Source organism: Rana temporaria, chromosome 3 (genome assembly GCF_905171775.1).
Source record: "Rana temporaria chromosome 3, aRanTem1.1, whole genome shotgun sequence".
In the NCBI taxonomy this organism is placed as follows: domain Eukaryota; kingdom Metazoa; phylum Chordata; class Amphibia; order Anura; family Ranidae; genus Rana; species Rana temporaria.
Genome location: NC_053491.1, coordinates 361761872 through 361787106, shown reverse-complemented (window position 1 = coordinate 361787106; position 25235 = coordinate 361761872). Strand labels below are relative to the sequence as shown.

At 42.5% G+C, this 25235-nt stretch overlaps 1 protein-coding gene across 2 annotated transcripts in view; it reads left to right on the top strand.

The window, feature by feature from the left end:
• Nucleotides 1–22023, top strand: part of DCP1B (decapping mRNA 1B) — a 44327-nt gene extending 22304 nt beyond the window's left edge. For both annotated transcript variants that reach the window (XM_040345323.1, XM_040345324.1), the window contains 6 exons: nucleotides 3554–3620; nucleotides 6343–6475; nucleotides 10309–10440; nucleotides 12472–13233; nucleotides 15186–15431; nucleotides 18889–22023. In XM_040345323.1, coding sequence (XP_040201257.1) covers nucleotides 3554–3620; nucleotides 6343–6475; nucleotides 10309–10440; nucleotides 12472–13233; nucleotides 15186–15431; nucleotides 18889–18972 — 1424 coding nt within the window. In that variant the 3' untranslated portion in view covers nucleotides 18973–22023. The remainder of the gene's footprint in view (nucleotides 1–3553; nucleotides 3621–6342; nucleotides 6476–10308; nucleotides 10441–12471; nucleotides 13234–15185; nucleotides 15432–18888) is intronic.
• Nucleotides 22024–25235: the final 3212 nt, after the last annotated feature.

Below are 25235 nucleotides of genomic sequence, written 5' to 3'. Positions count from 1 at the left end.
GGAACAGGAAAAGGTTTGACCACACTCGCAGGTTTGAAGCAAAAGTGAAGACTTTATTAAAGATAAAAATCATCAGACGGCATCGTAGACATCAGTGCAGACCTGACTGAGATTAACGCGTTTCACAAATTGAAATTCGCTAAGGCCTTGTACACACAACCGAACATGTCCGCTGAAACTGGTCCGCGGACCAGTTTCCGCGGACATGTCCGACCGTGTGTAGGGCCTAGCGGACAGGTTTCCAGCAGGAAAAAGTTTCTTAGCATGCTAAGAAACTTGTCCGCTGGAAACATGTCCATCGGACATGTCCGATGGTTAGCTGGTTATGACGTATAACCAGCAGCCCGAAATCACGCGCATGCGTCGAATTGATTTGACGCATGCGTCGAATTGATTTGACGCATGCGTGGAAGCATTGAACTCGCGTGTTAGAGAACGTCGGTGTCTTATACGTCACCGCGTTCTCTGTCCGTGGGGATTTTGGTCTGATGGTGTGTACACACATCAGACCAAAAGCTCCCAGCAGACATGTCCGATGAAAACGGTCCGCGGACCGTTTTCATCGGACATGTCTGCTCGCGTGTATAAGGCCTTGCTCATAATCATAACCTCGCTTAGTCAAGTTCATAATCTCTACTGTGATCCTGGCCCCTCCCTCCTGTTCAGTGTCTCCACAGAAAGCAGCTGTGATGTTTTGCCTACTCCACTGCTGCGTTTGTGTGCCTGCATTTTTCCACCATTGGAGACCGTGACCTTGGACTTGGGTGTCATTACATGTCTGTTTGACTCACCGCCGCTGGTGTGTGCATCCACGCCCTATGGTTGGAGTACCTACCCCTGCAGCTGCTGACTTTTAATATTAGGACACTTACCTGTCCCGGGCGCCCGCGATGTCGGAATTTTTGGATGGAACTCCGCTTTAAGTGGCATTTTATTACTCACAAGTAATCCACTGATATGTGTGTATAAAAAAAAATGAATAAAATAAAACTTCTCTAATTAATGAATCCAGTGCTAGTATATGGTACCATAAGGTCAGTGCATTAAACATCAAGTGGTTGAGGTACTAATCAAGTATGATATTTTTATACTGGATTCATTAACTAGTGAAGTTTTATTTTATTCATTTTTTTTTTCACAATTGATTATCGTGTGTTTACTCATCACCCAGTTCACTTCTGGATATTACATGTAGTTATAGCGCTGCATTTTTACATCAGTATTTTATAATTAGTTACTGTCTTGCCTTATATCTTGGTTAAAATATGTTGGGGGCCTCATGGCAGACCTAACCTGAGTGTTATGGTCTTCAATAATTCTTTATAAGCCCCAAATTTGTATGTTTTCTATGTTGCATGCTTGGAGCATGCAACGATTTGTTTGCTGTTCTACCAAACAATCTTTTTTTTTTTTGCTTTTACAAAAAAAATAATAATAAAAACCATTGAAACAGAAAATCCTATAAGCTTTACCCTGTTATCATTTCAAAGGTTGTTTTCTTGTTAAATCTGCAATTTAAAAATAATCCCAGGTGATCCTGTCAGTAACAGCATACTCATTTCAAACTGCAAATACTTGCGAATGAGACCACAGGCAATCATTGCACGTGTGCAGCTGTGAATAGCTGTGGACTCGATCAGGCTCCCATTGTGCTCAATGGGGCTTCCCACGCGCTCCTGTTCACATGAAATCCCGGCTGAGTCTCCTGCTTGTAACCACAAAAGACCCCATTCGCATGTGTAAATGGGGTGCCCTAACCAATGGCTCTTAATGTGCAGCAGCAATGTTGCGTGCGCTTCTTAACTTGGTTGTTGCGCTGCATGTCAGGTAGACTTGATAGGCAGTCCAAAAGCAAACTGATGGAGCTCACACAGCAGGCTGACAATGCTAATAATGGCAGGGCAGTGGCTTACAGTTGCAATTATGTAATACAAGGATGGGTTTACTTTTAGTAACATGTTGCACCTTGTATACAGGTGTAACATGTTACTATGCTTTACCCCCCTCCCCCAACCCCCCGTGACAGCAGGCAGGGGTTACGCTCCCCTCAACTGCAACAGCTGTGTGGGGCTTCTGGAATCTGTGAATGAAGAAACTAGTCCCATCTTCCAACGCAGCGTACAGCTTGTAATTCTCAATGGACTGCGAGGGCGCAGATGAGAACCCTTGTAGTCCATGCACTCTACCTCTAGCTTTGCAACGGAAAGTCCATACAGAGGTACTGGCACAAAGCTGGAGCGAGAGTGTGCAGCTTCCTGACATTGCACCCGCGATCATTGGATATCTGCAGGCCCCTGAGAAAAAAAAATAAAAATGCTTTTTTTTACCTGCAAAAAAAGTGCATTTCTTTATTTTAAAAGGTGAACTTATCCATTAAGAAAGGTGTAAACCAGGGGTCTCAAACTAGCGGCCCTCCAGCTGTTGCGAAACTACAAGTCCCATCATACCTCTGCCTGTGGGAGTCATGTTTGTAACTGTCAGCCTTGCAATGCCTCATGGGACTTGTAGTTTTGAAACAGCTGGAGGGCCGCCAGTTTGAGACCCCTGGACGGTAATTTTGGGTTTACATCACTTTAACGTAATATGCAAATTCAAAGCCAGGTAAACCACTATTAATATACCTGGCACCACCACTAAGGATTTTGCCCCATTTTTAATCGTAAACCTCTGCAGTGACCTTTTATTAGGCATTCTCTATGGTCCTCTGATGGCTAGAGCCCCTCTTTTCCCCAAAACTTGCAATGCTAATTCCTTATGACAGAGACTGCAAAAGACATTTGGTGGCTTCCACCAACATCACAGGTCAGGGAAAACCTCACTCTTATGCCGCATACACACGGTTGTTTTTTGTGATGGGAAAAAAAACGAAATTTTTAAAAACGTCATTTAAAATGACCGTGTGTGGGCAAAACGTTGTTTTATGTCTTCTGAAAAACTTAAAAAAAAAAAAAAATTCGAGCATACTTCAATTTTTTATGTCGTTTTTCAAAACGTCGTTTTTTGTGTCATAAAACGTGTAGCTAAAACGACGTTTTTAAACCTGCGCATGCCCGCGCAAGTTATGACGCAAGCTTAAATGGAACAGAGTGCCGCTGTACATGCTGAACGTAACCACGCTTTGCTAGAGCTCTTTGAAAAAACGATGGTGTGTATGCTATGTTGTTTTTTAAAATGAAGTTTGAAAAACATATTTTTTTTTCATGCAAAAAAATGAAGTTTTTTTTTTCATCACAAAAATCTACCGTGTGTACGCGGCATTACAAGGATGATTGACATCCCTTAAGAATTTCCTGACTACTGCAGTCTGAAAAACATGCAAGATGGGAAGCTGCTGTCAATCACACTGATGAGTTCTGGGCTATGGGACAGGAGGAGCCACTGCCAATCAAATACTCTTACCCACCTTGTCAGGCTCCCAGCTACGTATGTCACCAGATCACCAGCAGCAATACTGGATGTTGTGGCTCCTGAAAAGGCACACAGATTTATTATGAAGTCTATAATGGTATGCTTTTTTGTTTTACTGACACTTGTTTCTTTGTTTTCATTGCAGTTTGTATCTATGGGATTTGGTTCTATGACAAAGACGAATGCCAAAGAATAGCAGAGCTCATGAAAAAGTAAGAAAAACACTGTGCTTTTTCATCTTTATCTTGGAAACAAAAATATTATACAGAATCGCTTACTAGATTTTTGCATCCCTGAGACAAGTTGAGGTGATCATTTCCTGTCTGTTGAAACTGTTGTCAGCGGAATAGGAAGTGAGGGGTGAGTATGAGCTCAGGTGTGTTCACAACGCGCATGTGCAGAGTCCGCCAGGAAGTTGGCACTCCACAGCGCTAATCGCAGGCAGTGAGACATTTCCCGATCCACAGCTGCAGAGATTGGAAAATGTCTTACTGCTGTGATTGCGAAAACGCCTGAGCTCATCCTTGGTGAGGGGAAATCCCTCTAATGGTGTCCCAGATAGCAGTAAAACCCTACATGGTTTCCACCTTTTTTTTTTTTTTTTTTTTCATCCAAAATGAAAAGTTTTGGCTGGACATACAACTTTTTTCGTTTTTTTTTTTTTTTCCATAGTTCCCAATTTTATCTCCTTTCCCCAACTCCCCCCCACATATCTTGTATATTATACCTTACAGTTGCACATTGCAAGTCCCATGCTAACTTACATTTTTACAAATTAGACTAAAGCCAGGTCTAATTTCGTTTACCTTGTTGAGTTACCTTGCTGATCTTCATAAGGGATTAAGTGAGGAGGGATTGGATCCTGTGTCGTATTTTTGTTTGTTTGTCTCTAGTGTTGAAAATTATCTTAATTTCCTGTCCTAGTGACACCCAGGCATTGCTGTGAATGGACTTCCTGTTCTCCCATCTTTGTTTGTTTATTTTGTCCATGTAGAGATTTCACAGGGTACTTGAGCCATAAGAAAAAAAGGAAGTTAAAGTGGAGTTTCCATCCCAATTTTTTTTTTCATTATTGTGCTCATTAGACCTAAAAAAGTAAAAAAAAAAAATATATATATATATATATATATATATATATATATATATATATATATATATATATATATATATTTTTTTTTTTACTCATCTGGAAATGCCTGTTGCTATGCGGTCCCATGAAATCTGCCTTTGAAATCACCTAGGATTCTGACATCATCTCCCTCTAATGCTCCTGGGAAATGTGTGTCATCATTTCCCAGGATGCAGTGCGCTGTCCAATTATCACTCCCCATCCAAAACTTCCAGGAAGTAAGTGCTTGTAGGCTTTACAATGCCCACAAGCAAAAGGACAACGGTGTAGACATAGTTTTATAAACTATCTTTTTTGAATATCTATGCGGATCGGCGGCGGATTGTAAAATAGTAAGTGACCGGCTTTATATTGTAAAAACGCAGGATGAAAGGACATACATTTAAAAAATGCTAATTGTGGTTGGAACTCCACTTTAAGTGTTAAAGGGTCACTAAAGGAATTTTTTTTTTTTGCTAAATAGCTTCCTTTACCCTAATGCAGTCCTGGTTTCATTTCCTCATTGTTCGTTTTTGCTGTAATCCTTCTCTGTTCTGCACACTTCCTGGTTGTCTGTTTCCTTATGAAAAAAGTACTGGGAGCTTCTTTCTGTGGTCTCTAATCAAGAAGGTGTGAAAACAAACACTGCCCTGTATTGGCTCTGTGTCTCTGTCCTTCACAGAAGCATGAAACTAGATGAAAAGCGAAACTGAAACTGCAGGCACATTTTATGATTGATTTTTATCTATTTTTAATCATTTTTAAAAGGAATCAGTTAACTATTATGTCTCTATACCCTGTAAACAGTAATTTCATCAAAAATTTTTTTTTCCTTTAACTCTATCTAACTCTAAACACTTATAGCTGCTTCTTTAAAAGCATTCCTTTTTGTTTTGACTGAGTCGGTGCAAGGTTCACTGACCCAGGTTTCCTTATTTCAGATGACTCCATTCCCTTTGCAAGATTCTGTAGAGCCACTGTTTCATGCACACTTCTGGAAAGAGACTACCTATGTTATGAGACATGCACGGCAGCCAGAGAAGACTTGAAGGGGCATTTGTGTGTTGTAAGGGCAGCCAGAGGACTTGAAGGGGCATTTGTGTGTTGTAAGGGCAGCCAGAGGACTTGAAGGGGAGCTCAGATTAATGTGACATGTAGTTCCAAGGAGGGGAGGGATCAGTGGAGCTTGAATATACAGTTAGGCTCAGTTTTTGAACCACATCCGATTCGAATGACACGTGAACCAAACCGTCTTTTTCCATGGAGCCAGTTCAAAAATATGCGGTGCAGCGACAGTGCAAATTCGCTGTGAATGTGAATAGAGTCCTGTGCATTTTCTAAACACTGCGGTGCAAATCCGTTGCACATCTCATCAGTTTTGAACACTAATTTAATGAGAAAAATGGGATCTGGAGGCAGGCTTTCAGATTCCAGTAAGCCCCCTGCCTGCAGACCGACCCCCCCCCCCCCCCCGCAACCACTGGCCAGGGTTGTGGGAAAAGAGGTCCTTGTCGCCATCAACATGGGGACAAGGTGCTTTGGGGGGGGGGGGGGGGCAAACCCAGCAGGCCTGTACACTAATGCATAAAAAAGGATGGGGCGGAGATAAGACCAGTCACTCCATACAAAGAGAGAGCAGTAGTGACTGGTCTTTATTACAGGTAGCAGAATTTCACACTGGATTACTGCTCAGATCTGGAACAAATAAGCAAAATGGCACTAATTCAAGTATGAATACACATGTCTTGTATTTAGACAATATTTGCTTATCCTGAACTTCAAAGGATTGTCCCAGAAGAATCATGATAATAATGTGTGTTCTTCAGTTTAACCCAACAGGAGCAGATGAAGGCACAACAAGCAGCCAACTGTGGGGCCTCTCCCATGATTCTTTACTCCGATGGAAAGGAAGTGGACATCTTGCAGATGTTAAACAAGGCAAAGGATGAGTATGCAAAGGTGAGTGGCGGTAAAAATCCTTTTTAGGGGCCCTGTAATCAATTTTTTATGAAAAGTATTTCTTCCTCCTTTTCCCTACACTTCTGTTTGTTTGCAGCAAGTAATGCATATTTGCTACAAAACCAATAACCTGTAGTCCCTAAGGTGGCTACGTTCCTACATACAATGAGACTGTGGAGAGCGAACGTAGCCACCCTCTTACAGGAAGTCAGGTCGCAGCAGCAAAAATAAAAGGATTTTGCAGGAGGCTGAGAGTAATGGAAAGTACTTTTGAGTCGAGAATACATACTCGAATAGACTTTTTGGTTAAAAAAAATATTTTTGTCATTTTAAGGTCTTTAATCACTTCCATACAGGGCACTTATACACCTTCCCGCCAGACCAATTTTTAGCTTTCAGCGCTGTCGCACTTTGAATGACAATTGCGCGGTCATGCTACACTGTACCCAAACAAATTTTTTATCATTTTGTTCCCACAAATAGAGCTTTCTTTTGATGGTATTTGATCACCTCTGGGATTTTTATTTTCTGCAAAAAAAATAAAAAAATTACCGTAAAATTTGAAAAAAAAAAGTTTTTTTTTGTTTCTGTTATAAAACATTGTAAATAAGTATGTTTTCTCCTTCACTAATGGGCACTGATGGTACTGCACTGACGGGCACTGATGGGCACCGATGAGGTGGCACTGATGTGGTGGCATTGATAGGCACGGATGATGGGCACTAATATGCGGCACTGATAGGCGGCATGGATGGGCACGGATAGGCGGCATGGATGGGCACTGATAGGCGGCATGGATGGGCACTGATAGGCGGCATTGATGGGCACTGATAGGCGGCATGGATGGGCATAGATGGGCACTGATAGGTGGCACTAACGTACTAATGTATGTGTTGTACTAATGGATGCCAATCAGTGATGCCCATTGTGGGCACTGATTGCCATCCATTGTGGGCACTGATTGCCATCCATTATTTGTGATTATCATCCCTGGTGGTCTAGGGTGGCATACCTGTGGTGGGCATCCCTGGTGGTCCATTGTGGGCATCCTTGGGGGGGGGGGGGGGGGCTGTGCTGATAATCGATCAGCGCAAACCCCCGTCAGAGGAGCAGCCGATCGGCTCTCTACTCGCGTCTGACAGACGCGAGTGAGGAAAAGCTGATCACGTGGTAAAGAGTCTCCGTCGGAGACTCTTTACCTAGATCAGTGTTGCGGGGTGTCAGACTGACACCCTGCAACAACGATCGCCGCGATGCGCGCCCCCGGGGGCGCGCAGCGGCTCAATATCCTGAGGACGTCGTATGACGTCCAGTCAGGATATTGAAACCACTTTGCCGCCGTCATTCTGTAATAGGGCGGGCGGCAAGTGGTTAAGGTATTTAAAGTAAATCTGTACTTTGCCAATGCAGTACAAAGCAACAGGTTAATTTCAGACTCTGCATATGCTTAACTTTCTTTCGCTCCCCGTCACTCTGTTCAGCCTCTGGGAATAAAGGAAACTCTTGTGTATACCATCGGAATCAGAAACACAAGACTTCTAATCAACGCTGTCACATGGAATGAGTCACATGCTCCTCACTATTCAGAAGTACCAGGTATTTCTATTAACAACCAAAATTGAACAGAGTGACAGGGGAATGAATGGAAAGGTAATTATAGGCTGGGGTTTATGAGGATTATAGCAAACCCATTGCTTTGTACTGAATGGGCTAAGCACTGATTTGCTTTTTAAACCACTCTCATCATGGCATTGGACTGCTGCGCAGTAAAGCGGCCAGGAGATTTATTCTAAATACCCTGGGCCAAGGTGGTTGTGAACTTCCTTTTACCTGGCTCATTGTTTTTAACATTGTTTGAATTGGCCTCATCTCAAGAGAACATCTTTCCATGGATAGCCATTTTTTTTCCCCCCAGTTGATGAGCTTTCGATCATAATGAGAATGTGCTGAAAGTTAAAGCTGAAGTTTAATCTGCTTAAAGAAAAGAGGGGTTTGTGGGACTTTAAATGAGGGAACGCCATGTCAAAGGGAATAATAACATAAAAATTAAGTAACAGTACATGATTGATTTATTATTACAATCTTAAATACATATCAGATATTTTGTATCAAATAGATAGGTAGTCACAAGACTTACTCTAAATATGCTGCTCATAGCATGCAATACAAAAATATAAAAAACTGACATTGCAAATAAACATGGTAAAATAAATCAATTAAAAAACATATGAAATATAGACAGGTAACTGTTGGCATCTAGTGGCACTATGCAGTGTTTCCTGGCATTTCAGCCATTCATCAGGAGTGTTTTAAAGTAATATTCTGAAAAGAAAAATAAACAAGGATAAATGATAATGCCTTATGAATAGGAGAGGTGACAGTTGGGAGACTTACTCTACAGCCTCAAGGCCAGGTCTGGTATCTGCCAAGGAAAAAGGGGGGTTCGAGCATGGTGTCTCCCACGGCGTTGAGACGGGGGAACCCTCCAAGGACAGAGAATAACACAGTGGTCACAGCTTGATCCAAAAGTGTAAAAATAGTGTAGCAAGATATCTGTGTGTTCCCATAAGGGGATGACATGGGGAAAATGTGTAAGGAACAAAACAAGGGAGGAAAAACATACCAAGAGGTGGTGATTGAACTCCCAGCAATAATAGTGACCTGTGTGTAAGATCAGGTGTGTGGTTTCTTGTGATTGAGTCAAGCAAATGAACCATCAGCTGCTCCAAGGCTACTATATACCCCCATTCCCAGGTGGGGCCCCATCAACATTATGCCTGATTGGCCGTTCTACACAGAGAAGGCGGAGAGGAGATTCCCAGCTGCGTGTGGTGGAGCCATCAGCAGTGGGTTCCCCACCCATCTCGTATGTGGTCAGGGATGGAAAAAAAGAGACATCAATTGGAAGCCAATGACGCTGTTATTGCAGCGTCGAAGCATGACGCAGGAGGCCAGTCCCCGCCCCCACCAAAGGGTCGGGGGTGCCAGGCTGCTGCGCATCGCAACCCCGGAGCCAGAGAGAACACCCGACCCCCCCCCCCCCCCCAAAAAAAAAAACCAAACTGAACCGGACAAGGGGTTGGGAATTGGTCTAGTAACAATAGTGGGTTGAATGTAATACATAGGGACATGATAATATGCTTATATTTTGCCTTCCCTGGTCGCTCCCCCCCCCCCTTTCCTCATCAACATGCTATGAAAGTTTTTAAATTAAGCCTTTGTTTTCATTACATGCATTATTTTAGATGTGGTGGCGAGCAGTAGGCTGGCTCTAGGGAGGAAATATGCCTTTATTAAGGTGCCCTGATTGGAGGATTGGGCTTTTGTAAGCATACAGCCTTTGAATACAGATTGCCCTAGGTTGTGCCCACTTTTGATATTGTACCTCCATGACTGAAATAACTGAAATTGAATAAATGAAATAAGCGTGCCATGGTCATTTAGGCTGGGGAGAGAGGCGCTTAGAGGAAGCCAGACATCCTCTAGGCAGAAAATAAGGGGGGGTTTGTATGTGACTTGCTGCAGATTCTAATGCACATCGTGAGAACCTCAGTGTGCAGCGAGTAAACTTTCTCGGTACAGCAGAGAAGCCTGTACAACTGTGCAAGGCTGAAGAGAAAAGATTAAAAGATGGTCAAAGGTAAATATGTAAAAATTGCAACTGAATCCTTGTTCTTTGATTGTGTGCAGAACAATCAGTTGTATTTAATAAAAATGCAAGGGCATGTTTGACATCACAAATGAACAGTTCAATAAATTTGTTATCAGTATTGGTGTTGCTTTTAGCACATGCTCACTTCTGATTTTTGCTTTCCATTTGTTCCTTATTGCAGTGCAAACCGTGTCCCGAGCCTAAGGCAATAACTAGTTCCTCAGCCATCCACAATAACCCCAACTTAATCAAACCCATTGCGGTGAAACCCACCGACTCGTCGGAGCACGTGAACAGCACGCAACAAAGCAAGGTGATGTACAAATATGAACTGCCATTTCTAGATCCTCCCGTCATGCCTTTTTGAGCTAATTACATTTCTGTAATGTGCTGAATTCATAAATGAAAAGTTGTAAAGGCAGAAGTTTTTTTTTTTTTTTATCTTCATGATTTCTATGTATGAAGATTAAAAGCATTCTGTGTGTACCAGCCACCTCAGCACCCCCTAATACTTACCTGAGGTCCCTATCTATCCATCAATGTCCACAAGTCCCTGCTGTCGATCAGAGTCAGTTAGGCAATCAGGAGAGAGGGGATGGGGCCATATGGCAGCCCTGTGTCTGAATGGACACACAGAGCTTCAGCTCCGGTGCCCCCATAGCAAGCTGCTTGCTGTGGGGGCACTCGACAGGAGGGAGGGGCCCAGAGCAGCGAAGTGGGACCCAAGAAGAGGAGGATTTGGACTTCTCTGTGCAAAACCACTGCACAGAGGAGGTAAGTATAACATGTTTAAAAAAAAAGAAAAGAACAAAAATAAGACTTTACAATCACTTGAACTTCTAGTAGGGTCTGTGAGGATTAGTGTATCTTTGAAAATGCTTTTTGCAGTTCATTATCTCTCATGTGCAGCAGAACTGTTTGCTCTACCATGCTGACAGTTCCTTAGTGCTGCACAAGAGAGGTAATGGTTTTATTGGAAACAGAGAGACCGGGGTTTTTCTAAAGTATGTGCCAGTACCCACCATATCTTCTTGATCCTTAAAGGAACCACCCCTTCTGAAGTACCAGTGAGATTTTTCTTTTGCTTCCTTCCTTGATAACTGATAAGAATGGCATCCCAGTCTTAGTCGGTAGGGTTCATTATTGATTTGGTCTACCCTTTGCAGCTATAATCGCTTCAACTCTTCTGGGAAGGCCGTCCACAAGGTTTAGTAGTGTGTTGGGAATGTTTGACCATTCTTCCAGAGCCGCATTTGTGAGGTCAGGCACTGATGTTGGACGAGAAGACCTAGCTCACAGTCTCCGCTCGAATTCATCCCGAAGGTGTTCTATCAGGTTGAGGTGCAAACCATACAAGTTGCTCCACCCCAAACTTGCTTATCCGTGTCTTTATGGACCTTGCTTTGTGCACTGGTGCGCAGTCATGTTGGAACAGGAAGGGGCCATCTCTAAACTGTTCCCACAAAATTGGGAGCATTAAATTGTCCAAAATGTCTTGGTATACTGATGCCTTAAGAGTTCCCTTCACTGGAACTAAGGGGCCAAGCCCAACCCCTAAAAAAAAACCCATACCATCACCCCCCCCATCCACCAAATTACAAGACATGGATGAGCGAGTTTGGGGTGGAGGAACTTGTTCTGGTAAAACTACCATTCATAAAGGAGTAAGCACATTCATCACGCTGTAACAGACAAAAAAGCATGAATCGTCTTTTACTAACAAGGAATCGGCTAAAAGCAGCCCAAAGGCGAATAGAACTTCCCCTTTAGAGTGCCGTCATACGTGTTGTACGTCACCGCGCTTTGTTCATCATTTTTTTTAAACTATGGTGTGTGGGCAACATCGTTTTCAATGATGAAGTTGGAAAAACTTTGTTTTTTGGACATGCTGAAAATGACATTTTTTTTCATGCCGAAAAATGACCGTGTGTACGCGGCATAAGGACTAAGACTGGGATGCCATTTAAGTTCCTGTGTGTGTAAAGGCAGGCGTCCCAATATGTTTGGCAATATAAGTATCTTGGAAACAAACTCGGTTCACATGAATCCAACCTGTATTAATTTGATTCTAAATCCTTTGTTTTAGGATCAGAACCCATGTCAATGTTTATACATTTGTCACCAGAGTCTATATAGGACATCTTTCAATGGGGGCACCTCTTATAGTGACAGTGGTCAAACAGCATTCCTGTTGCATGTTCCTTATGTATAAAAATCACCCAAAAAATATTTTGTTTTAGATATACTTTGTTTCATTCACCTGTGAAAAAAATTGTCGATTTTGTTTGTTTGTTATATAAACAACCATAAAACTGTCTGTGAAAATTGTGCGTTTCTTCCATAGTCTGGAGATCCAGGACCTCATCACCTGTCACTGACTGCTCTGTTTGGAAAGGCAGAAAAGACCTTCATAGAGGGTCATGAATATCAGGACCCCTCCAAGGTCCGTCCGGCAGTGGTTCGCTCCTTGTCGTACGAAGAACCAGATCGATTATCTGAATGCAGAGAAAAGCAGCTGTGCCCCGCTATCCAGAAGCTGATGGTGCGTGGTGCTGACTTGATACCAGTTTCGGAGATCCCAGAGAACCAGCATAGTCAGATTGGGAGCTCCCATCCCCCTGGAGACGTCTTCAGCAGCCTCTTCCTGCCCATAGAAGAAGTCTCCCCTTTTCCTGCACAAAAGCCTGATGGTGGAGAAAGCCTTCTGCACAAACTTGCCAGCACCCACTCCACAGTTCTCTACTCTGAACTAGGTCTGACCCCCTCAAAACCTTATTACAGTGGTCCTATAACCAGTGCCACGACCAGCACCTCGGGGAAAAATACAGGCAGTGCCCCGCATCACTTTTATGATGATGCACAGCAGAGCCAAAGGACTCCATCAAATCTCTCCGCAATGCCGCTCTCCTCCCAGCTGCCGCCTCCATCTGGAACCATCTCTCCTCATGAGCTGCTGAAGAAACTGAACCTTGTGCGTCAGGACCAACAGTACCAGGTCAGCAGCAAACCATCCCTGGCTGCCAAGTTCCCACTTGTCTCTCAGCCAGCAATAAAACAGACCTGGGCAGAGAAGTTGCCGATGGGAGAGTCCAATCCACTGCTTCAGGTAATACGCTACAGCAGGTTTTCTTGATGATATCACTGTTTTAGTAAATTAAAACCCCCATCTCCTGAATCTTCTTCCTGTCCTCGTTACTGCCTGGGTAACATGAACAATTCCAGTTGACTGTTATCAGTGGGGTCCTCAGAGGATGTCAAAGGGGTTGTAAAGGCACACGTTTTTCCACCTTAATGCATTCTTTGCATTAAGTTAAAAAACATCAGAGGATTACCGGCTCCCCAGCCCCCCCCGTTTACTCACCTGACCCCTCGAAAGTCCCACGCCGTGACCACGCTGGCTTCTTGGCCAGGCTTCTCGGCTCATTCAATGGTTGATTGAAAGCAGCGCAGCCATTGGCTCATGCTGCTGTCAATCACATCCAATGACCCGGTGCGCCGGGGGGCGAGCGATGCAGTCTGCAGGTATGGCCGCCGGCTGTATCACGGCAGCGAGCCTGCAAGAACTAACCCCCATGGGAGAGAGCTTGCATGAAGTGGGTTAGTTCTTGCAGGGAGGAGCCGAGACAGCCGCAGAGGGACCAGGTTCGGGGCCACCCTGTGCAAAACGAGCTGCACAGTGGAGGTAAGTATAACATGTTTGGCATTTAAAAAAATAAATTAAAAAATTACCTTTAAGCAGAAGAAACTGCTCCACTGCAGTACTGGTTTTACCAGTCAGGACTTCCAAGATGCGGTGATAGTAAGTGACATGGATGGCAGATTTAGGTGAGTTTACAAAAGTATCAAAAGGTATCCCAGTAAAGCTGGCTATACACCAGTAGATACCAAAAAATGAAAACCAGCAAACTCTTGCGCTACCAATAATGTGTGCAAACCAATCAGTGAAAAAATAAAAACAAATCGTAAGGAAAAAAGTGCTGTGCTGTTGACCAACTAAAGTTAAACAGAGTAGTGCAAATTATCAATATGTAATCTAAATACAACACGTAAAGCACTAATGTGTTAGTCCATCTATATCAGGGATATGAAATTAGCGGACCTCCAGCTGTTTCAGAACTACAAGTCCCATGAGGCATAGCAAGACTAGCCACAAGCATGACACCCAGAGGCAGAGACCTGATGGGACTTGTAGTTTTGCAACAGCTGGAGGTGCACTAATTGCATATCCCCGATCTATATTATAACCCAGTCTTGCTTATAAAACATAAGTGTTAAAGAATTTTTCATTTATTATAATTTTTATTATTAACACAATGTTTCTTGAATGCCCATAAATTCCCACACCTCATTGTTACGTTAAAGTGTGTGTAAATAAAACCACACGTGCCACCTCTGTGCTCACCAAACTTTCACCTTCATACATTGCAAAATGCGTAATTGCCAGACCTCCTGTCTGCTAGGGACCCTCCAGATGTCGGTGCAAATAATAATAATATAATTTGGTTCTGGTGCATTTAAGACTCCGGATCACTCATGCGATCTAATGCATGTTAGGAAAAAGCATATAAAAAACCTCCCATGGTGCAGTATTTACATATGTATCGATTTTATTCAATAACAATTGCACTTATAATGTACAAAAAACTGGGACCAAATGATCTTGCATCACTTCTGGTCCGCGGCTGCCTTCGTTACGCCCTACGTGTTATGCCACAAACACATGTTTGTGTTTCTAAACTCCACAAAAAAAGTCATGGCATTAGACTCTGCCTTTTTCTTGAAACAATCTACTGAGTCAACGGGAGCCAAACTAACTGCAGCCTGTCGCTGGATAGCTTCAGTGCACTTGTAAGGCCATCAGTCTGCTTTCTTTGAAAGGAAGCTTCTAGTGTTCTACAGATAGAATTGTGCTTGATGTGTTGCCCTTCCTTCTCAGTCTTACATTGCAGGAGATTGTAAATGAAAACTTGTAAATACAGAGCTGAAATACACATAATGTTTACCTGTCAAAGAATTTTTAATTCTGAACAGCCAGTTTTGTGATTTTTTGTTGTGTAGGTTATATCCCCACAGCGGATCCCAGCTACTGTGTCACCATCTGTCCTCCTGTCTCCTTTGGTTTTCACAAATGCAAGCACACAGAAGTCGGCCGATATGACAAAACCCACGCTGTCTGATAGCGATGCGACCACAAATCTACTCCTTCCTCTGTCGCTTATAGACACACCCACTAACAGCATCAGCAATCAGAACAGCGCACTGACCAAGAGCCAGCTCTGTGACACCCTTCTGCATCTTATCAAGGTGAGAGGACATCAGCAGACTCTTGTACACTGTCTGCTTGTGACAGAAAATTTGCATACTTACAAGAAAAGTGTGAGAATTAAAAATAACAATCAATCATACTCGCCTAGATGGCTGCAGCACTGATCCCAACTGCAGTTGTTCCTTGCCGGCTATACACTGAGAACTGAGCAATCAAAGACCGCTGATCACTCAGTTCTCGCTAGTCACCGCTCTGCGCGCTACCTTTCTAGTGCTCACTGGAGCACCACGCTCTGGAGGGGCCAGGAGTAGGGGCTGGCTCAGTGGCATACTGAGAGGTTGAGTGATCTGCCTGTCAGGCATCTTGGCAAATCCCGATGTTATTGTCAGGATCCCTGCAGAGTCTGGAGCAGCTCTGTGATGTCAGTCAACAGCAGACTTTAGCCCACTGCTGAATCTAAGAAACAGGAGTGCAGAACTAGGTGCACTCCTGTGACCCTCAGGACAAGTAAGGCCAAAAGAGCCTTGGCTCTACTTTTCCTTTTTAACATCCAGAAAGTTCAATACCTGCTTTCTGCTGAATTAAAGCTGATTAATCAGTTTTTTTTTGCCTTTCATGGTTCCTCTTTCATTACATACCTCATTTTATAGCTATTGATGTTATCAATTAGTCCCTGTGTTTATCGATGCAACGTAGGCACATCATAGCTGGTGAGAAGGGCCTGAGAACATCCCAGCACTCTGCCCCAGACTTTCCGGTAGCGCCCTCTGCCCTAATGCAAGCAGTGGGGTGGCCCTTGATCGGAGTTATGCAGGTATCCAAATGCCTTTTAGATGGGTGGATGTCGGTCTGTGAGAAGTTCAGTGTGCAGTGAAATCAGAATAAGCATTTTCAGCACAGGAGAGGAGCCTGTACAACTGTACAAGACTAAAGAGAAGGCTGGAGTACAATTTTAAAACCTGTGCAAAAATCCTGTACAAAATACAGTACAGTGTACTGTGAAAGATGTTAGAACTATATAAATATATATAAATAATAGTGTGTAACTGTTGTGGGACATTAGAGTGTAAGCTCCTCTGGTGAAGCGACCGATGTGACTAGCTTAGTGTTTTCTGTACAGCACTACACAATGTCAGAGCTATATAAAAGTATAATGCCGCGTACACACGATCATTTTTCGGCATTAAAAAAACGTAATTTAAAATGATCGTGTGTGGGCTACACATAATTTTTCAGGTTCTAAAAAACGACAAAAAAAAAAATTCATGCTGAATTTTTTAACGTCGTTTTAAACAATGTCGTTTTTTCGGGTTGTAAAAAATGATCGTGTGTGGGCTAAAACGACGTATACAGGGAGTGCAGAATTATTAGGCAAGTTGTATTTTTGAGGATTAATTTTATTATTGAACAACAACCATGTTCTCAATGAACCCAAAAAACTCATTAATATCAAAGCTGAATATTTTTGGAAGTAGTTTTTAGTTTGTTTTTAGTTTTAGCTATTTTAGGGGGATATCTGTGTGTGCAGGTGACTATTACTGTGCAAATTTTTTTGGCAACTTAACAAAAAAAATATATATACCCATTTCAATTATTTATTTTTACCAGTGAAACCAATATAACATCTCAACATTCACAAATATACATTTCTGACATTCAAAAACAAAACAAAAACAAATCAGTGACCAATATAGCCACCTTTCTTTGCAAGGACACTCAAAAGCCTGCCATCCATGGATTCTGTCAGTGTTTTGATCTGTTCACCATCAACATTGCGTGCAGCAGCAACCACAGCCTCCCAGACACTGTTCAGAGAGGTGTACTGTTTTCCCTCCTTGTAAATCTCACATTTGATGATGGACCACAGGTTCTCAATGGGGTTCAGATCAGGTGAACAAGGAGGCCATGTCATTAGTTTTTCTTCTTTTATACCCTTTCTTGCCAGCCACGCTGTGGAGTACTTGGACGCGTGTGATGGAGCATTGTCCTGCATGAAAATCATGTTTTTCTTGAAGGATGCAGACTTCTTCCTGTACCACTGCTTGAAGAAGGTGTCTTCCAGAAACTGGCAGTAGGACTGGGAGTTGAGCTTGACTCCATCCTCAACCCGAAAAGGCCCCACAAGCTCATCTTTGATGATACCAGCCCAAACCAGTACTCCACCTCCACCTTGCTGGCGTCTGAGTCGGACTGGAGCTCTCTGCCCTTTACCAATCCAGCCACGGGCCCATCCATCTGGCCCATCAAGACTCACTCTCATTTCATCAGTCCATAAAACCTTAGAAAAATCAGTCTTGAGATATTTCTTGGCCCAGTCTTGACGTTTCAGCTTGTGTGTCTTGTTCAGTGGTGGTCGTCTTTCAGCCTTTCTTACCTTGGCCATGTCTCTGGGTATTGCACACCTTGTGCTTTTGGACACTCCAGTGATGTTGCAGCTCTGAAATATGGCCAAACTGGTGGCAAGTGGCATCTTGGCAGCTGCACGCTTGACTTTTCTCAGTTCATGGGCAGTTATTTTGCGCCTTGGTTTTTCCACACGCTTCTTGCGACCCTGTTGACTATTTTGAATGAAACGCTTGATTGTTCGATGATCACGCTTCAGAAGCTTTGCAATTTTAAGAGTGCTGCATCCCTCTGCAAGATATCTCACTATTTTTGACTTTTCTGAGCCTGTCAAGTCCTTCTTTTGACCCATTTTGCCAAAGGAAAGGAAGTTGACTAATAATTATGCACACCTGATATAGGGTGTTGATGTCATTAGACCACACCCCTTCTCATTACAGAGATGCACATCACCTAATATGCTTAATTGGTAGTAGGCTTTCGAGACTATACAGCTTGGAGTAAGACAACATGCATAAAGAGGATGATGTGGTCAAAATACTAATTTGCCTAATAATTCTGCACTCCCTGTAAAACCCGCGCTTGCTCAGAAGCAAGTTATGAGACGGGAGCGCTCGTTCTGGTAAAACGACCGTTTATAATGGAGTAAGCACATTCATCACGCTGTAAAAGACATAAAAGCGCAAATCGTCTTTTACTAACCCGGAATCAGCTAAAGCTTTAGTGCCGTCGTACGTGTTGTACGTCACCACGCTTTGCTAGATCATTTTTTTAAAAACGATGGTGTGTAGGCAACGTCGTTTTAATGATGAAGTTGGGAAAACTTCGTTTTTTGGACATGCTGAAAAAGAACGTTTTTTTTCATGCTGAAAAATGATTGTGTGTACGCGGCATAAGAGTTTGTGGCTGTGGTGGGACATTGGAGTTTGCTCAAATAATGTAACTGTCTCAGCGGTCTATGTGTAGAGCATAGGGGAATATGTCGGAGCTATATAAATGGTGTGCAACTCTAGTGGGACAATAGAGAGTAAGCTCCTCTGGTGCAGAGACTGATGTGAATGGCTAGCCCAGTGTTCTCTGTACACTGCAGAATATGTCGACTATAAATACATGTAATAAAATGGAATTTCTGTTTTGTCTCTTTTTTTTCAGAATGATGAGAGCTTTTTGAACACCATCTACGAGGCGTACCTCTCAGTCTTGAACAGAAAGGGTGCTCCAACTGGGACGCTCTGAAGCCTTTTCATCGATTCCCATATTGTGTATCGGGTGGGCTGCAGTCAGTGTGATTGGATGATATTTCCATCTTTTCATCACTCCATGATGGTGCACACATCTTCAGTGTATTATGGCGGTAACAACATTGGAGATTGGACCAATGTTTCAGTAAGTTAGACCAATAGGCCAATCATACTGTTCCCAGTCTGCGCCTGAGAGGCAGCTACTCTTAAAGGACGACTTTGCATAAAGAGATTTCAGGGAAATTCATTGTCTGAACTCGAAATGCATTTTTTTTGAGAGATCACATGGAACTAAAAATGTTTTATCTATATTTCTGCAGCTGTGATAAAATCGTACAGATGTTTTTAACCCTCTATTTATCCACATCATTAAGAGCAACAAAGATGTGCATGAACAATTGCAGCTCATTTTATTGTACATTGATCAGCTGCCAAATTATTTCTGATTGGTTGCTGTGAGCTGCTGCCTTGTTAAGTAGTCCTGTGTACCTAAAACATGGGGTCTGCTGAGGAAAATTTTGTGCACCTGCCACAACAGATTCTCAGGTTAGTCTTTCAAGATTATTCTGACAATGTAGTAAAACCAGAGGACAGGAACTGTTCTACCCAATGTGATCGGAGGACTTATTTAATTGTCTAATCCACAATACAATAATTGCAGCTGGTTTTAACTTGAGCTTTTAGATTTGAGCTTGACCAATTCGATAAGCTTTAGAGGATAAGTGCACGTATGCTTTTTTGCCTCCTTCCCCTGATCTAACCTCACCCACCCTCCCCATCCACACATGCATCATTACCTCAATCTTACAGCTGCAGATCCGCTGTTTGTTTACATCCAGTCTTGGAGATCTTCACTATCCTGGCTCTGAACATTACGGCCCAATGGACGTATATGGGACTGTGTCTGATTGTGTCTGGCATCCAGGCACTTCCAATAGAAGTTTATGGGGCACTAATGCGCAGTTGTGGCCAAGGCAATGAAGACTTGTCCTGCTGGATGTAAACCTATAGCGGTACTGCACGTAACTGCAGCCATCAGATCACATTACCTATTCATCAGTGGAGGGTGCAGGGGAAGGGGCAAAACTAATTAAATTAACTTTGTTTTAAACTGAACTTATCTTTCAAGCTGCATCTCGACCAGTATTGGCTGCTTTAAGGGTGAGAAGAGGGTTTTTAGAAAAGGCTTGGAGAATTATAAGCCTTCTATTAAGGTTTTCCAGGGAAAACCTCCCAGAGGGGGATGTTTATTACAGTTCTCAGCACAATAACTTACAGTATGAAGAAATGGCAAGAAGCTTTGTTCTGAGATGGACTGCTTTTCAGGGAGAGTGCTGCAAAAGGTAATGCTGGAGCGGAGTGGGTATATATGGCAGTGTTTTTCACTAGCAACAAGCCCATCTCACCATGGCTGATTTCAGATATGGCCATAAACAACACAGAGCTCTTGGCTCTGGTAGAAGTTGAACTGAGCGCTATAAACTCCTCACCCCCAATACATTTTACTGAAAAAAACAATAAGAACGTTTTCCCTACAGTTTTGTTTGCCGGTTCAAAAAATGTTAACCATACTTTCTCTGTACAGCATAAAGAAATTGTTTTATTACTTAAATAATATATGCATGCTGCTCCGTCCTGGAGTACTGTGAGCTTAGTCTGTGTGATGATGCGCTTCTTGGGGGAATGTAAACGAAAGACTTTGCTCACAGGAAATGGTCAGAATGACAGTGTCATCCTGCCTGCAGAGAACTGTTGGCACTGAACAGAGAAGAAAGTCGGGGACAGCGCTGAAACATGGAGAGATTGAAATTGGAACTTCCTCCTGGCTTCTTTCAAGTGTGGGGGTCTTCATTGGATGGTGCGGGATTACATCACCGCAGGAGTGAAGTCAACCCGGCACAGAGGCACTGTTTTGGAATATAAATTAAGTTGCATTTGCGCAGCTTGGTGTTAATTCCAAAGAAGGCTGTGAGCATCGGGTAGCTTTATTTTATTGCAGAAGAGACATTGCACCAGTTACTTGTAGCCCTTTGTTGACTCCATCACTTAGATCTTAGCAAATAAGTACTTGACTCCCCTCGTCTACCTGAACAATCAAAAGTTGACTCTGATTTCACCAGTATATTCTCCATTATGGAGAATTGAAGAAGTGAGACTTTATTTCTTGTCCCAATGGAAGGCTGGTGAAAATCGCCAGTAAAATCCTACTTGTTGGATTCCATGAGAGATAAAAGAAGTTGCTGTTTTTTTGGTAGCGTGCCATTTTAATGGCAGCAGATGTAATGTGTTTACATAAACAGAATGCTAAAGTTGTATTTTTATAATGGCAAGAGTTATAAAAGATATTTTTTCACAAGAATCCCAGTATAAGTACAGTACTTTATTTTTTTTATTGAATATCCCAGTCTTTGGAGAAATGCCAGTGGTGTGTAGTTTTGACAGCAGCCTGCAGGTGCCACCATCTGCCCAGTGTATCACTAGTGAGGCAGTGATGTGTGGTTCTGACAGTGGCCTCCAGGTGGTGCCATCTGTTCAGTTTATAACCATTGAGGAGCTTTTCTGTAGCTTCAAGCAGTTGGGTCAACGGAAAGAAAAAGCACTGATTCTGTGATGTCACCTGAACAATGTGGGGGGAGGAAGTACTTTACTGATCCTGCTCCTCTTGTGATTGTAATATGGAATATGTCTATTTTCAGAAACTGCACACATATTACCAACCTCACACCAATATTTCAGTTATAGGTGGAGCATTGTAGGCTGGCTTTTTATATTTTTTATCTTGGCAGCTGGACAGATGTTCAGAAGATAAGTATTTTGCTCCTTTAGCTGAATTTTCATGTAAAATTAAAATCAACAGCTAGAGACCCCCTGGTAATTGTCAATGTGGTTGAGGGGAGTGGGGAATTTATAAAGCTCTGCAATTCCTAAAAAATATAAGAAGCCAGCAAATGTCTCTGCCTGAAATATTTTGTTTTATTTGTTTTGTTTTTTTGTTCCAAGGAAACTACAAAGTTTGCTGTCTGCAATAAACTTTTCATTTCCTGATTCATTGTCTGTCTGGCTCTATTTTCTGACCGTCGCTGAGCTGTTACCTAGCAACATTAGATTTGATGTTTTGGAAAATTAAAATCAGATAATTAGATTTTTATATTTAACATTGTCCAGCAGTTAAAATGTGTAATTAATGGGTGGAGCCTTGTACAAGGCTGCTTGGGGAATCGGATTGTATTTGCACACAAAATATGATGCTGTTGTGTTGAATAGTTTGCCAGTATGAAAGACTCACAACCCAGTCATATGCTGACAAAAGGTGAGAGCAGAGAAGGTTATTCAGTGGTAATCAACTTTCTTGATAAAGCGAGCCTCAGGTTTGAACCCTGGCCAAAGGAGCACAAAATATTCAGTGTATGAAATGGCACAGAAAAATGTGAGGTGTGCAAAAAGAGATGATCAGAGACTGCATGTATACTACAGAAGATGGTCAGAGACTGCAGATTATGGCCAAAGACTGCAGACATATTATGGGGGATGGCCTGAGCCTGCAGAAAAAATACAAAAGCTGGTTTAAAACCTCACATAAACTACATGACAGGCAGAGACTACAGCCATGATACAGAAGATATTCAGAGACAGCAAACCTACTACAAGAGATGGTCAGACTGTAGACAATGGTCAGAGATTGCAGACATACCCCAATTCCAAAAAAAGTTGTATTTTATATATATATATATAACAGTACAGACCAAAAGTTTGGACACACCTTCTAATTCAAAGAGTTTTCTTTATTTTCATGACTATGAAAATTGTAGATTCACACTGAAGGCATCAAAACTATGAATTAACACATGTGGAATTATACATAACAAAAAAGTGTGAAACAACTGAAAATATATTTCATATTCTAGGTTCTTCAAAGTAGCCACCTTTTGCAGCAGACACATCTCTAGAACTGTTAAGAGGAGACTGTGTGAATCAGGCCTTCATGGTAGAATATCTGCTAGGAAACCACTGCTAAAGAAAGGCAACAAGCAGAAGAGACTTGTTTGGGCTAAAGAACACAAGGAATGGACATTAGACCAGTGGAAATCTGTGCTTTGGTCTGATGAGTCCAAGCTTGAGATCTTATTTGCCCATTCCATTGTTTTGTTCAGGTCTTTCTGTAAAATTTCTATATCCTGATGTGACGTTGCTTAATTTTGTGTTATCTTCAAAAACTGAGATTGATTATAATTGAAATAATTTGTTCTGCATTGACTTCAATGGCATGCAATACCGCATGCGGCCAGAGGTGGGGGGCGCCGGAGAGCCTCAGAAACGGCCGAAAAAGCCAGAGCACACCTTGGAAAGACTCCATTCCCGAGGTTTGCCATAGTCTGCTGCGCTGTCCTCTGGCCTTTTCCGTGCATTTCCGAATGGCGCCGTTCGGCTCCAGCGCCCCCCACCTCATGCCAAGCGCGGTACTGCACACTGCTTTGGCCTGAATCCTGTTCATTTTGCGAGACAACACTCGCAAACAGAGTTAGGATTTTTTTAAATACAGTGCTTCTATTGCGAAACGCTTGTTTACCGCTTTACTCGCAATCCGAGGTTCCACTGTACTTTATTTATCATCACCCTTTGGACAACCTTTTTTTGGATAACCTATTTTTTTACCCAAGAACAAACCTTGAAGAGTTTATGGGGGACTCTATCGAATGCTTTTGCTAAATACAGGTACACTAAATCCACAGGCCTTCCCCTGTCTAGATGGCAGCTCACTTCCTTGTTGAATGTTAACAGATTGGTCTGGCAAGAACAACCTTTTGTAAACCCATGCTGATAACTACTATGTTTTTTTCTTCAGTACATTTTTGGATATAGTCCCTCCAATACTTTACCTACTATTGATCTGAGGCTGACTGGCCTGTAGTTTCAAGGGATTTGTCTGTCCTTTTTTAAATATTGGTACCACATTGGCTTTTCTCAGATCAGCTGGTACAGTTCCTGTCCGTATGCTGTCCGCAAAGTTTAGGAACAATGGTCTGGCTATAACCTGACTGAGTTCTCGGAGGACTCGCGGGTATACGCCATCTGGTCCTGGTGATTTATTTGTATTAATTTTATAAAGTCTTTTTCTTCTTCACTCTGGCTTCTCTTGGCCAAGAGGGTATGCCCTATAACGTGTCTCTAACAATGCTGTCACGGTAGGTATACCCCTCCTTTTCCCTCGTAGAAACTGAGGAGGAGAAGGCATTTAGTACAGTTGCCTTCTTTGTGTCATCCGTAACCATCCTCGTCTTTTATGTGGACAATGTGCTCTGATCTGACCTTTTACTGTTGATATATCTAAAAAGCTGCCTTGATTGCGTTTTTACACTTCTTATTGCATTCCTTGTAGTGTTGGAATGCGGACGGTGATCCATCTCCTTTTTATATTTTAAAGGCCATTTTTTTCTCTTTAATGAGGCTTTTTACATTACGGTTTAGCCACCCAGGTTTAACCTTCGCTCTTCTATATTTATTGCCCATTGGCATGCACTGTGTGATACCTTTTTTGTTTTAATATGCTTCTAAAGCAGGGCTTTTCAAATGTTTCAAACAAAGGGCCAATTTATTGTCCTTCAGACTTTAGGAGGGCCGTATTGTGGCCAGTGGGGGCAGAAAATGTCCTGGGCCGAGCATCAGTGAGAATAAATTTGGCTTCAGGGTTGGTGGTCAGTAGGAGGAGGAGGAGTAATGCCCCTATCAGTAGGAGGAATAGTATCCCATCATTGGAATCAGTGGAAGAAACTGTGCCCCATTGTTGGTGTCAGTGGGAGAAATATTGCCCCAAGGGCCAGATAAAGGCAAGCAAAGGACCACAGTTTGGAGACCCCTGTTCTAAAGCATTTCCATTTTTCTTCCGTGTTCAATGTTTCTAGGATTTGGTCCCAATTGATGTCATGTAGTAATGACCGCAGTTTAGAAAAATTGGCTCGTTTGAAATTTAGTGTTCTTGTGCTTCCCTTGTGCCTCCTTTTTCTATTGTTTACACTAAATGTGATCATCCTATGATTGCTAGATCCCAAGTTGTCCCGTATTGCCACATCTTAGATCAGACTTTGATCGTTCGTAATGAATAGCTTTAGCAGGGCATTATCTCTAGTTGGAGAAGTCACCAATTGGAACATGAAGTTCCCCATTATGATGAAATTTCCCTGTCTCGCTGCCATTTCCAACTATGATAGTAGGTCCAGGTCTTCCTCCTTCAGGTTGGGGGGCCTATCAAATACCCCCACT